The 14267-nt window shown below is 43.9% G+C and overlaps 1 protein-coding gene and 1 pseudogene across 1 annotated transcript; both read left to right on the top strand.

Moving 5' to 3' along the window:
* The first annotated feature begins 8186 nt into the window (after positions 1-8186).
* LOC112222453 lies at positions 8187-8397 on the top strand (annotated as a pseudogene).
* Positions 8398-11368: 2971 nt separating this feature from the next.
* Positions 11369-13507, top strand: LOC121840500. The gene is made up of 3 exons (XM_042304364.1): positions 11369-11473; positions 11746-12012; positions 12203-13507. Exons 1-3 carry the CDS (start codon positions 11369-11371, stop codon positions 13139-13141), a joined length of 1311 nt encoding a protein of 436 aa, XP_042160298.1. The 3' UTR covers positions 13142-13507.
* Positions 13508-14267: the final 760 nt, after the last annotated feature.

The raw sequence follows: 14267 nt of genomic DNA, 5'->3' as shown, positions 1-14267 counted from the left end.
AATTGAATTTATTTTAAATTCCGGCTGTAACACGAAAAAATGTGGAAAAAGTCAAGAGATGTGAATACATTCTGAAGGCACTGTAGACACAAGCTTACTGACACAACACAAATACATGCACATCCATACACAAACACTTTTTACATTCATCGTTTGCTGCTGCTACTCTGTTCTTTGTTTTACTCTTATTATTATCAATGATCAATGTCTAGTCACTTTACCCTGCCTTCATTTACATATCTACCTCAAATACCTTGCACATCTGCACATGAATCTGGTAGTGGTACTCCCTGTATATAGCAAAATTGTAATTTTTTATTTGATTTGTATTATTCTTTTTAAACTCTGCATCGTTGGGAATGGCTCGTGAGCAAACATTTCACGGTAAAGTCTACACCAATCACTATGCAAATGTACACAGCAAAATCCATGGTGTACATTTAACTCTGAAAGAGTCCAACTGCACTGAAGTTAAAATAAGACATTTGAACGTGTTAAAGATTTAACTCTGAAAATGTTCCCCCATTTAACTCTGAAAGTGTAAAATGTACACTATTTTTAGTGAACATATGAGTCCCACTGTACTGGTGATGTTAAAATAACACTTTTGAAAGTGTTGAGGATTTATCTCTGTTGCAGTGTTCACCATTTTAATCTTAAAGTGTTCAAAGGAACAGAGGTCGGTACAGGTGCATCAAAGCTGGGACCTAGAGACTGAAAAACAGCTTCTATCTCAAGGCCATCAGACTGTTAAACAGCCATCACTAACATAGAGAGGCTGCTGCCAACATACTGACTCAAATCTCTAGCCACTTTAATAATAAAAAATTGGATGTAATAAATGTATCACTAGTCACTTTAAACAATGCCACTTTAGATAATGTTTATATACCCTACATTACTCATCTCATATGTATATACTGTACTCTATACCATCTACTGCATCTTGCCTATGCCGTTCGGCCATCGCTCATCCACATATTTATATGTACATATTCTTATTCATTCCTTTACACTTGTGTGTGTATAAGGTAGTTGTTGTAAAATTGTTAGGAATTGTTAGATTACTTGTTAGATATTACGGCACAGTCAGAACTAGAAGCACAAGCATTTCGCTACACTCGCATTAACATCTGCTAACCATGTGTATGTGACCAATAACATTTGATTTGATTTGAAGGAACTTGATTGTGGTGTTCGCATAGCTCTACTGTAAAACATAACACTTGATTTAGAGTAAACTGGACTCCCTTTGCTTAGTGTGACTCTGTTACACAGTGTTACACTCTGTTACACAGTGACAGTGTAAGAAATGAACAGCTGTAGTTTAACCGTAAATCATTTTTGGGGTGTTATTTTAAAACTCTATGGTGTTAAGATTAATTTGTTAATAACACCCATGACTGTATTTGTTAGTGACAGAGACAGTTGCTGGATTATTTCCTTTTGAAGACCTGTGGCTTTCACCAAGTAAGTTCCTGGGCGAATGTTATCATTAAAATTAAACTATGACAGCGCATTACATATGTTTTATTCTAGCACAGTAGTGTTAGGAAACTCCTGGTTTACAGGCCACATTAAGCCTGCAAATCACATTATGCTGGCTTGCAAAGTGATCCAGCCAGAGTTAGGATATACAACAGTTGGAATATTTAATCACCCGCAACCTGCATTCAGAATTACTTTCAAGGTTAGGAGACTTGTGAAAAAACACTACCTAAACCATTTAAACTGGAACAACCATTTCAGTAACGGGTCCAATAAATATAAATACTTGGATTAGTTTAGAAAAATGTACATGATTTTTCTTTGTGTAGCATAAGATTATCAATGTACATGTATACTGAACAAAAATATAATATATGTGTAATATAATATAATATATGTAAAATTGCTGATCCCATGTTTCATGTGCTGAAATAAAAGACACCAGAAATGTTCAAAACGTGCAAAAAACATTCAGAAATGTTCAGAAATGTGTTTACATCCCTGTTAGTGAGCATTTAACCATTGCAAAGATAATCCATCCACCTGACAGATGTGGCATATCAAGAAGGTGATTAAACAGCATGACCATTACACAGGTGCACCTTGTACTGGGGACAATAAAAGGCCACTCTAAAGTGTGCAGTTTTGTCACACATAAGCCACCTCCAACATTATTTTAGAGAATTTGACATCCAACAGGCCTCGCAACCGCAAACCATGTGTATCAACGCAAGCCCAGGACCTCATCATCTGGCTTACGTCACTGCAGGTTCGTCTGAGACCAGCTACCTGGACAGCTGATGAAACTGAGGAGTATTTCTGTCTTTAATAAAGCCCTTTTCTGGGGATAGATTTATTCTGATTTGCTGGGGCCTGGCTCCCCAGTGGGTGGGCCTATGCCATCACAGGCCCACCCATGGTTGCGCCCCTGCCCAGTCATGTGAAATCCATATATTAAGGCCTATTGAATTTATTTCAATTGACTAATTTCCTTATATGAACTGTAACTGATTAAAACATGTTACAATTGTTGCATTTATATATGTTTTCAGTATATAATCACAGATATTAAAAACAATCCCCAAAAAATCTAACTGCAGTAGAGCATGCTGGGAAATATGATAATGACGGGTGTGATTTTGATGGGACTGTTTTACTCTCCACAGTGTAAAACAATAACTCTAGCTACAACAACACTGGGGGTTCTTTTACACCACTGAGTGTTAATTTCACTCTTACAGAGTGGATTTTATTCCTGAATCAATCTTATCAAATAAAATGTTACACTGAAAAATCAACACTGGCCAAATTGCTGTGTAGCCTGTCATTACAGGCATACATTTGTAATAACTTTTTTCATTTTCAAAACGCAAGAGAGGCGAAAGAAATAAACTGTTTTACACCTGCATTTGGAGCTGAAAGTCATTCATGTTAGGGATATATCATGTCACTTAACTGGAGTCCAGAGCAAACAAAATGATATGATCTACTTCTAGTGGAGGTTGCAGAATCAGATGAAAAGCACGTTCTGTCTGCACCTTGCATTCACTTTGGAGGCCAGCCTACCTACAGAGTGCTCATTGCCAGCCGGGTAGCCCTGTTTCTCCTCACAATTATCATAATAAAATAGCCCAAATATGTTACATCTTCATTCGATAATATTGGAGGTAGTGCGATGTTACAGCTGCTTGTCTTTAGACATACAGTACCAGTAAAAAGTTTGGACACACATACTCATTAAAGAGTTTTTCTTTATTTTTACTATTTTCTACATTGTAGAATAATAATGTACACATCAAAACTATGAAATAACAGAATATGGAATCATGTAGTAACAAAAAAAGTGTTAAACAAATCTAGATAGATTTTATATTTGAGATTCTTCAAAATAGCCACCCTTTGCATTGATGACAGCTTTGCACACTTTTGAAATTCTCTCAACCAGCGTCACCTGGAATGCTTTTCCAACATTCTTGAAGGAGTTCCAACATAAGCTGAGCACTTGTTGGCACTTGTTGGCTGTTCTCTGTGGTCCAACTCTTCCCAAACCATCTCAATTGGGTTGAGGTCGGGTGATTGTTGAGGCCAGGTCATCGGATGCAGCACTCCACCACTCTGCTTGGTCAAATAGCCCTTACACAGCCAGGAGGTGTGTTTTGGGTCATTGTCCTGTTGAAAAACAAATGATAGTCCCACTAAACCAGATGGGATGGCGTATCGCTGCAGAATTCTGTGGTAACCATGCTGGTTAAATGTGCCTTGAATTCTAAATAAAACAACCACAGTGTCACCAGCAAAGCACTCCCACACCATCACACCTCCTCCTTCATGCTTCACCGTGGGAACCACACATGCAGAGATGATCCTACTCTGCATCTCACAGAGACACGGTGGTTGGAACCAAAAATCTCTAATTTGCACTCATCAGAACAAAGCTATTGCTCCTGTTTCTTGGCCCAAGCAATTCTCTTCTTTTTATTGTTGTCCTTTAGTGTTTTTTTGTTGTTGCAGCAATTTGACCATGAAGGCCTGATTCACTCAGTCTCCTCTGAACAGTTGATGTTGAGATGTATCTGTTACTTGAACTCTGTGAAGCATTTATTTGGGCTGCAATTTCTGAGACTGATATCTCTAATGAACTTATCTTCTGCAGCAGAGGTAACTCTGAGTCTTCCTTTCCTGTGACAGTCCTCATGAGAGCCAGTTCCATCATAGAGCTTGATGGGTTTTTTGACTGCAGTTGAGGAAACTTTCAAAGTTATTGACATTTTCCGGATTTACTGACCTTGTCTTAAAGTAATGATGGACTGTCATTTTACCAAATAGGGCTATCTTCTGTATACCATCCCTACCCTGTCACAACACAACTGGAAAGAAATTTCACAAATTAACATTTAAGAAGGCACACCTGTTAATTGAAATGCATTCCAGGTGACTGTCATCAAGACAAAGGGTGGCTACTTTGACGATTCTATAAAATACAAAATACGTTTTGATTTGTTTAACACTTTTTTGATTACTACATGATTCCATGTGTTATTTCACAGTTTTGATGTCTTCACTATTATTCTACAATGTAGAAAATAGTAAAAAATAAAGAAAAACCCTTGAAGGAGTAGGTGTGTCCAAACTTTTGACTGGTACTGTATTTCCAGTAGCCACCCAAACGAGGCCTATCTGAACTATTAAACTGTTAAGTCAAATCGCCAGGTAGCCTATTGTTCTGGCAAAGATGAGTCAGTAGCAGATTGACAAACTGTATTTTATATGGATGAATAATGTAGACCTCTTTTGTTATTGACAGGCAAAACTGGTGGATTTGAAACAAGTTCCTTCTGGTCACTAACCTGGATATGTGCGCCCACCTTTGTGTAGCAATGCTGATGACTGGTCATTGGTAAACAATCAACAACTGCAACTTATTGCTTCTGAAGAATATTTCAGATTTGAATGGAGACTTGCGGGCAATGGGTTCAGACCATCAAGGACAAAAATTGTATGCCAAAAAAAAGAAGTTTGGAACGGTAGGCTTCCTATTTCGCAACAAAGCCTCCTTCACTCATGCTTACCAAACATACCCTCGTAAAATGGACTATCCTACCGATCCTTGACTTCGTGGATGTCATTTACAAAATAGCCTCCAACACTCTACTCAGCAAATTGGATGTAGTCTCTCACAGTGCTATTTGTTTTGTCACTACTGTGACTTTTATGCTCTCGTTGGAAGGCCCTCGCTACATATCCGTCGCCAAACCCACTGGCTCCAGGTCATCTATAAGTCTTTGCTAGGTAAAGCCCCGCCTTATCTCAGCTCACTGGTCACCATAGTAACTCCCACCCGTAGCACACGCTCCAGCAGGTATATTTCTCTGGTCATCCCCAAAGCCAACACCTACTTTAGCCGCCTTTCCTTACAGTTCTCTTCTGCCAATGACTGGAACGAATTGTAAAAGTCACTGAAGCTGGAGACTTATATCTCCCTCACTAACTATAAGCATCAGCTGTCAGAGCAGCTTACCGATCACTGCACCTGTACACAGCCCATCTGTAAATGGCCCACCCAATTACCTCATCCCCATGTTATTTTTTTGCTCTTTTCCACCCCAGTATCTCTACTTGCACATCATCATCTGCACATCTATCACTCCAGTGTTAATACTAAATTGTAATTATATCTCCACTATGACCTATTTATTGCCTTACCTCCCTAATCTTACTACATTTGCACACACTGTAAATAGATTTTTCTATTGTGTTATTGACTGTATGTTTGTTTATTCCATGTGTAACTCTGTGTTGTTGTTTTTGTTGCACTGTTTGCTTTATCTTGGCCAGGTCGCAGTTGTAAATGAGAACTTGTTCTCAACTGGCCTACCTGGTTAAATAAAGGTGAAATAAAAAAGTGTTGCCCTGACGACTATGTCTGCTTTAATGCTATTGGGCAAGTCATGGTAAATCTGTCCAGTAAAGAAAACCCTGCTTTTCACATTGGATAAACGAGACCATCGTCATTAAGCACCCCCTTCGAACCCCACCCATTGTGCAATGTGCGTCAATTCTGCATTACTCTGAAATATTTTGCCACAAATTGATTCATTGCAATAACTGACCACTAAAAATATAGACTATTTAACATATCCCTGATTTGAGTAATGGAATTTTCATTTTGTTTTTATCACTTCATTTAACAGTATTTAGATATAATTATGTTTCAGCTCAGTCCTGACCTAATTTGAGTTTTTTAATCTATATAGGTCAAATGTATATTCTGCATATGATATAAAAATGCCTGAAAAGATTTATGCGCCAAAGCCTGCTTCATTCATATTGATCAGCAGAAAAATGCATGACAGTCAGATACAATTTTTACACTCCATTTGTCAACCTAACCTAGTTACCGTCTCACCACCTCCAAGCTGCTTCAAAGAAACCCGTACAATCAATAGGCCTAGCTCTATAGAGCACACAATATAAACCCTGTGGCAAAAGTGTAATCTATTCTACATTCATTCTTGTGATTAGATCAACCTTGCAGAATAAAGGCCCTCCCATCCACTGAGAGAGATCTCCCTATGATCCACTGATATTATCATGGATTGTTTAACTAATAGTCAAATGTATGACCCCAAAAAACCATCTGGGTCAGAGGGTTTAGACCCTTACTGTCATGTGGAGCAGAACAGGTGAACCCAAGAGCATACTCAGACAAGGTGACTGAGATGAGGTAACCATGGTATTTATTGAAACACGGGAGGGGGAAGATTGAGTGCAGGCCAGGGGAAGCTCAGGCAGGTTGCCGGAAACCAGGTGCGGAGGCTGAGGGTGAGGCGAGAGGTGTTGGGAGGTCCGGAGGGGAATCCAAGGGAGCGTAAAGTGAGGAATCCAGGACAGAGTTGCAGGATTGACAAGAAGTTGGACTGAAGACAGGGACCAGAGTCAGAGCAGGCAGAACTATAGCGGAAAGGAAAACAGCATCAGGCAAGGGGAACCAGGAACAAACAGCTGGAAACATGGACTGACTGAGCAGAGATTACAATCTGGCAGTGTGGAGGTGGCAGGACTGAGTATTTGTAGTCTTGACTATGGAACAGATTGCAGCTGGCGGGGATCTGCTCTGACTCGAGCACACCTGTCTCTGCCCACACAATCACACACACACACGCACACACACACACACACACATACACACACACACACACACACACACACACAGACGGAGAGGGAGAAAGCACCGGGGGAGTGGCGGCAGGTCAAGGCGACACAGGATGAGCACTAGAGGGCGTGACAGGACTAGATGTGACATTTTCTTATTTAAGGTTGCTGCCTCTATCATCGCCAAGCCTATCTCTGACCTTTTTAACCTGTCTCTCCTCTCTGGGGAGTTTCCCATTGCTTTGAAGGCAGCCACGGTTCGTTCTTTATTTAAAGGTGAGATCAAGCTGATCCTAACTGTTATAGGCCTATTTCTATTTTGCCCTGTTTGTCAAAGTGTTGGAAAAACCTGTCAATAATCAACTGACACTGCTTTCTTGGTGTCTATAGTATTATCTCTGATATGCAATCTGGTTTCCGCTCAGGTTATGGATGTGTCACTGCAACCTTAAAGGTCCTCAATGATGTCCCCATTGCCCTTGGTTCTAAGCAATGTTGCGCTGCTATTTTTATTGACTTTGCCAAAGCCATTGATACGGTAGACCATTCCATTCTTGTGGGCTGTCTCTGAGGGGTCTTTGGCCTGGTTTGCTAACTATCTCTCAAAGAGTGCATTGTATAAAGTCAGAAAATCTGCTATCTCAGCCACTGCCTGTCACCAAGGGTGTACCCCACGCCTTTCTCAATTTACATCAACAACATAGCTCAGGCAGTAGGAAGCTCTCTCATCCATTTATATGCAGATGATACAGTCTTATACTCAGCTGGCCCCTCCCGGGTTTTTATGTTAAACTCTCAACAACAAAGCTTTCTTTCTTAGTGTCCAACAAGCTTTCTCTGCCCTCAACCTTATTCTGAACACCTCCAAAACAAAGGTCATGTGGTTTGGTAAGAAGTATGCCTCTCTCCCCACGGGAGTGATTACTATCTCTGAGGGTTTAGAGGTTGAGGTACTCACCAGGTACTCACCTCATACATGTACTTGGGAGTATGGCTAGACGGTACACTGTCCTAACTCCCCCCTATCTGAGATATCTACTGTAGCCATTGCTTCTCGGCCTTTTGGCTAAGATCAAGTGTAGTGTCTTTGACAGTGCTGCGCTTGATCAGAGAAGCGATCACAGGCCGGAGGGCGCCCGGGAAATTGTGCTATTTATTTTTGTTTAAAATCATTATTGTTGTATTGTTTCTCTATTGTTTTTTGTCCTGGGTTAAGTGGTGGTTCTGGTGGTGGACTACAGGTGCACCAGCACCTGTAGGGTGAGTTTAAAGGCCCTCTGGTCCTTTTTCTTTCTTATTTTATTCAACTCTCAGTTTTCCCCTTGTTTGTCCTTTTTTGTACCTCTCCTCCCCCTTGTATCCTACCCTTGCCCCTTTAATTATTCCTACTGTTTTGAGTTTTGTGTTGCCTGCTAGCCGGAGGGGCCATCTGGCTGTTTGGACTGCTAGCCTCCTGGCCCTTTAGGCGTGGCAGGCATTGCATTGTTGTGTGTTTGTCTGTTTGTCTGACTGTACTTTCCTTGTTCCCATCCACCTTGCACTTGTTAGTTTACCCCCTAAAAATTGCCTTTTGTCTCTGTTCCTTGTTGTTTTGTGCTGTCAACTGGAGGACCTTTGCTGGCCGGCTTGCTAGCTGGTTAGCTTAGCCTAGTCTGCTGGTGAGGCTTGCTAGCTCTCTCGGCCCCCAAGTTTGGCAGGTGTTTTGTTGGTCAGTGTCCCTTTTTGTTATCCCCTTATTTCCTTTTACCTAAATTAATTTGTTTGTTAGTTTGTTTGGTTTGTGTTTTGTTTATTTTTGTCTTTCCCTTTCGTGCCTTTCCCCTTCTGGGAAAAATTATTTAAAAAATGTTAAAAAATCCCTCCTTGTGTCCCTTCCCATTGTTGATAAGATTAGTTTGGTGCTGTGCTAGATAGTTTGTTGTGTGTCCCGTGGTACTGGTAGGCCCTGTTTAGCACAGCCTAGCTGAGCCTGCTAGTTCCTCGGCTGTTTTACACCCCTCCCCCTCTCCCTTTCCCCTTCCCCTCCCCCTCCCCTCCCCTCCCCTCTCACTGGTGTTGGGCTGTAAAGGGAGTGGGCCTCCATCATGTCAGCAGCACAGGCTGGCATGAGGAGGCACCATGTAGTGCGCCTCCTTTTAAAGGAGAAGGGAGGAAAAATAATGGAGTTATCCCGATTGGATTTCTCCAGAAAATTCCTCCAGAAAGAGCTCAGTTTTCATCCCGCGCAGGTAAACTGCATCTTAGCCCTCCCCAATAGGAAGGGCTTCGATGTCAGTTTTGCCAACGCCAGCTTCCTGAGGGAGTTCTCGGGGAAACTCCAGAACGCCCTGAACACCCAGGGGTCCCTCACAGCAATGTTTGAGGTGACCAAGCTGACGGATAATAGCATTAAAACCGTTATTATCCGTATGTACAATGAAACCGTACAGCCGGAGGACGTTGCAGTATGGCTGGGCAGGTACTGCAACATGAAGGGTCCCCTGATCCAGGTAAAAGACCTCGATGGGATCTGGACAGGGGCCTGGAGGGTCACTGTCCAGCAAAGGGAGGACCCTGGGGGCTATGGTGGGTTGAAAGCCATCCCATCCACCATAGTCCTCGGAGAGAACAGGGGCCATGTTCACTACCAGGACCAGCCCAAGCTGTGCCGTAAGTGTGGTGAACATGGCCACCTTGCAGACGCCTGTCAGAAGGTCGTCTGCATGAAGTGCCGGGAGGTGGGCCACCACTACGAGGAGTGCACGAACGGAAGGTCGTGCAACCTCTGTGGCGAGCGGCCCCACCTCATCCGCGACTGCCCCTCCTCCTGGGCCAATAGGGTCAAGGCTGGAGGGAGGGAGTGGGCGGCCGCGGACCGGGCTTTCGAGCCCCATAGGGCTGGAAGGCAGTTGCCGAGGTGGTAGTGGAGGAGCCGGTGGTGGTGGAGGAGGAGGCAGTAGTGGAGCCGGTGGTGGAGGAGGAGGCAGTAGTGGAGCCGGTAGTGGTGGTGGAGGAGACAGTTGTGGAGCCGGTGGTGGTGGTGGCTGTAGTGGAAGGCACGGAAGGTGCAGTGGTGGAAGAAGTGGGAGGAGAGGACAAAACCCTCCCCACTCCAATCCCCCTGCCCCAGACTAATGTGACCCCTGAAGGAGAAAGTGCAGAGAAAGACGGCTCCGGAGAGATTTTCAGTGAAAGCTCCCCAAGTGGGTCAGATATTATAGGGTCGGTGTCGGAAAGCCTTTCGCATTGATTATCTGTTTACCCGGGACTGTCCCCCAACTGATGCTAGAATAACCCCTGCTTTCTTCTCAGATCACGTAATGCTGACGAGCACCCTTTCACTAACTTCGGGTGTGACTGTGGGAAGAGGGCCCTGGAAATTGAACTGCTCCCTTTTAGAAGATGATAGAGTAGTTAGTCAGTACAGAGAGCAGCTCAGCCAGTGGCAGACGCTACAGGACTTTTTTGACACACGAGCACAGTGGTGGGAAATGGTGAAGGGAAGGACGAGGACCTTCTTTAGAGAGATAGGAAAGGAAAAAAGCAGAGAAAAAGATAGACGCATGATGGGACTGCAAAAGCGACTGGAAAGGTATTTTAACCTATGCCAACAGGGCCTTGATTTTAACCAAGAAATGAAAGAAGTAAAAAAGGAAATGGCATTTTTAGCAGAACAGAGCAGATTTTAGCAGATTTTAAGAAGCAAGGAAAGGGAATTAGAAGAGGGGGAGAAGTACACAAGGTACTTTTTAAAGAAAATAGTTAGTAAGGGTAGGTTAATGACTCGTTTAAAAAATAAAGATGGGGTTTTAAAAACAGATACAGAAGGAATAAAAGAAGTAGTCAAGGATTTTTATGTGGAACTGTTTGGGGTAAAAGATGTGTGCGAAGAAACAATGGGGACCTTTTAACATACATCGACAAGACCCTACCCAATACAGACGACCTGACAAAAGACCTGACGAGGACAGAAATCGAACAAGGACTGAAACATTTTAAGAGGGGTAAATCACCGGGGGAGGACGGCCTCCCTTTGGAGTTTTATTTGACCTTTTGGGATGTTTTAGCCGACGAACTTCTGACTGTTTTTACCGACTTTGAACATCTTGACAGACTACCTGACAGTTTTAGAGTGGGGATCGTGACTCTTTTACATAAGAAAAACGACAGGACGGAACTGAAGAACTGGAGACCGATAACCCTTTTAAACTTTGATTGTAAACTTTTTACCAAGGTTTTAACACTCAGAATGTCTTCTGTTTTAGGGGAGGTGATCCACCCGGACCAAACCTGTGCCGTGCCCGGAAAGAAGATCACGGACAGCCTGATACTGATCCGAGATGCCATCTGTTATGTGAGAGACAGAAACATGCGGCTTGTAGTCCTAAATTTAGATTTTGAAAAAGTCTTTGATCGGGTCTCGCACCAGTACCTCTTTAAGGTACTGCAAAAATGGGTTTCCCGGACAGGTTCTTAGCTTGGGTGGGACTGCTGTACGGGGACATCACCAGCAAAATCCTTGTAAATGGGCATCTGTCAAAAGCAGTGGGAGTACACTGCGGCGTCCGTCAGGGCTGTCCATTATCTCCTCTTCTGTTCGTGGCCTGTATTGAACCACTGGCACAGGTCTTGAGAAGGGACCAAGGGATCAGTGGGGTGGGTATCCCAGGGAGTGTGGGGATGACCGCCAAGTGCGTCTTTTACATGGATGACATCAACATTTTATGTACCGACCTTTTATCCGTCGACAGGACTCTGGACAGAACTGACTGGTACGGACGAGCCTCTGGGGCGAGACTGAACAGAGACAAGACAGAGGCCCAATTTTTCGGACCGTGGGCAGACCCAGACTTGACCAGACTACCTCTGACAGTTAAACTGACGGACATAAGGGTACTGGGGGTAAAGTTTGACCGGGGGGGAGGAGGGAGCGGTAACTGGAGTGGAATCCTGGGACAGTAAGACAGAGACTGGGTTTTTGGGGACTACGACAGCTGACTTTTGAGGGCAAGGTTTTAATCATTAAAGCTGTGATTTTACCTGTGCTTTTATTAATCAGTTCTGTTTTTATCCCCCCTCGAAGGAATATTTTAGACCTGGAGTGGATGCTTTTTTACTTCCTGTGGGGAGGCAAGTGGGAGAGGCTGAGGAGGGAGGTGGTCAAGAGGCCCAGGTCCAAGGGGGGGGGAAAGGCTTGCCTGACCTCTACTTGTTCCTGGGCAGCCGCTACACAGCGTTACATCTGACTCTTGCCACCTCCCCGGTCAACAACAAGTCTCAGGCCCTCGCACGGTTCTGGCTGGGATCTTACCTCAGGACTCTGAGGCTGATCCCAGTCGACCTGCGAGCCCCAGTCTCTTTCCTGCTACTCCCGCACTACGTCCAGCTCCAGAAGTTTTTAAGACATTTTAAACTGGAAAAAGAAACAGTCACGGTCTTAACAAAACACCGCTCTCTTCTCTCTCTTGTGCAGGATCGGGAACCAGTGTGTCCAGTGCGCGGGCTCGCTATAGGTGAGCCCACAACGGTTTGGCGCAACGTGGCCCATCCTGCTCTCCTGAATCGGCATCGGGACCTGTCCTGGATGGTCGCCCACGAGATCCTCCCGGTCAGGGCCGTTATGCACTCACGGGGCATGGTGAGGACATCCACGTGCCCCCGACCAGGCTGCGGCCAAGAAGAGTCGGTGAGGCACATGCTCTGGGAGTGCAGAGCCGCCAGGGACCTGTGGAAGGAAGCAGGCCCCCTGATCACCTCGTGTCTGCCAGCAGGGGAGGACCTAACACCTCAGCTCGTGCTGTATGGGGTGGGCCAAAGGCCCATTCCATCGAAGGCCTTCACCAAGCTCTGGCCCACCCTCACGTGCCTGAAGGAAGCACTGTGGTCCTCCCGTAACCTGCTGGTAGCGAAAAACGTAGAGACCACCCCCCAGGCAGTGGCCATGGTAGCCACGGAAGCCCTGGGGTGGTACGGAAGGAAGGGGGCCTCGACCCCAGGCGAAGGGTCCCCCACAACACCCTAGGTCCCGGCGGCCACGGCCTGACAGCGCTGCGGCACCTAGGGCAATGCGCCTAGGGGAGTGATCTCCTCTGGGCCCCGAAGGACGGGACGATGATCTATTCAGAAGAGCAGGATGAGGTGAGCTTGAAAAAGACTCACCCCGCTCCTGTACAAGGGACCAAAGACAGCCTTTTAACAAAGTGACTTTTTAACATGTTTTTCATGTCTTAAAAATGTTTTACCTTTGTTAGATCATTAGTACACATTTTAAATGGCTTTTACAGATTTGATGTTTTTACAAGGAAAGTACTTTTATTCATGGTTGTTTTCATTGGTTTTAACAACATGTACTTTTTAGCAAATTTAAATGTAACTTTCAAATGCTGTGTTTTATGCTTTGTTGCCGTTTTTATGTGTATAAATGATGTAAAAAAAAATGTATGAGCTGTTTTTAAAGGAATTGTGTCAATAAAACTTTTCCAAAAGAAAAAAAATCTACTGTAGCCATCATCCTTCACAATACAACACCCGTTCTGCCAGTCACATTCTGTTAAAGGTCCCCAAAGCGCACACATCCTTGGGTCGCTCGTCTTTTCAGTTTGCTGCAGCAAACACTCAAACTGGACAGTTTTATCTCAGTCTCTTCATTCAAAGACACAATCACGGACACTCTTACTGACAGTTGTCGCTGCTTTGCGTGATGTATTGTTGTCTCCACCTTCTTGCCCTTTGTGCTGTTGTCTGTGCCCAATAATGTTTGTATCCTGTTTTGTGCTGCTACCATGTTGTGTTGCTACCATGTTGTTGTCATGTTGTGTTGCTACCATGTTGTTGTCATGTTGTGTTGCTACCATGCTGTGTTGTCATGTGTTGCTGCTGTGCTACGTTGTTATCTTAGGTCTCTCTTTATGTAGTGCTGTGTTGTCTCTCTTGTCGTGATGTGTGTTTAGTCCTATATTTTTTATTTCATTTATAAAAAAATTTAAAATGTATCCTCCCGCAGTAGGCCGTCCGTTGTAATAAGAATTTGTTCTTAACTGACTTGCCTAGTTAAGAAAGGTTATATAAAATCAAACAAATCAAATGTAGGCCAAGTACAAGTGTCATTGTGATTATTATTTGTATTCATTTCAAGATATTCTGTTGCT

This window comes from Oncorhynchus tshawytscha, linkage group LG22 (assembly GCF_018296145.1).
Source record: "Oncorhynchus tshawytscha isolate Ot180627B linkage group LG22, Otsh_v2.0, whole genome shotgun sequence".
Classification (NCBI taxonomy): Eukaryota; Metazoa; Chordata; class Actinopteri; order Salmoniformes; family Salmonidae; genus Oncorhynchus; species Oncorhynchus tshawytscha.
This window is presented reverse-complemented; position numbering and strand designations above follow the sequence as displayed.

Coding starts and splice junctions, on each gene's coding strand:
- LOC121840500 (XM_042304364.1), top strand. CDS start 11,369: ATGTCTTCTGTTTTAGGGGAGGTGATCCACCCGGACCAAACCTGTGCC. Junction 11,474..11,745: donor TCCGAGATGCCATCTGTTAT/GTGAGAGACAGA, acceptor CCACTGGCACAG/GTCTTGAGAAGGGACCAAGG. Junction 12,013..12,202: donor TTAAACTGACGGACATAAGG/GTACTGGGGGTA, acceptor CCCCCCTCGAAG/GAATATTTTAGACCTGGAGT.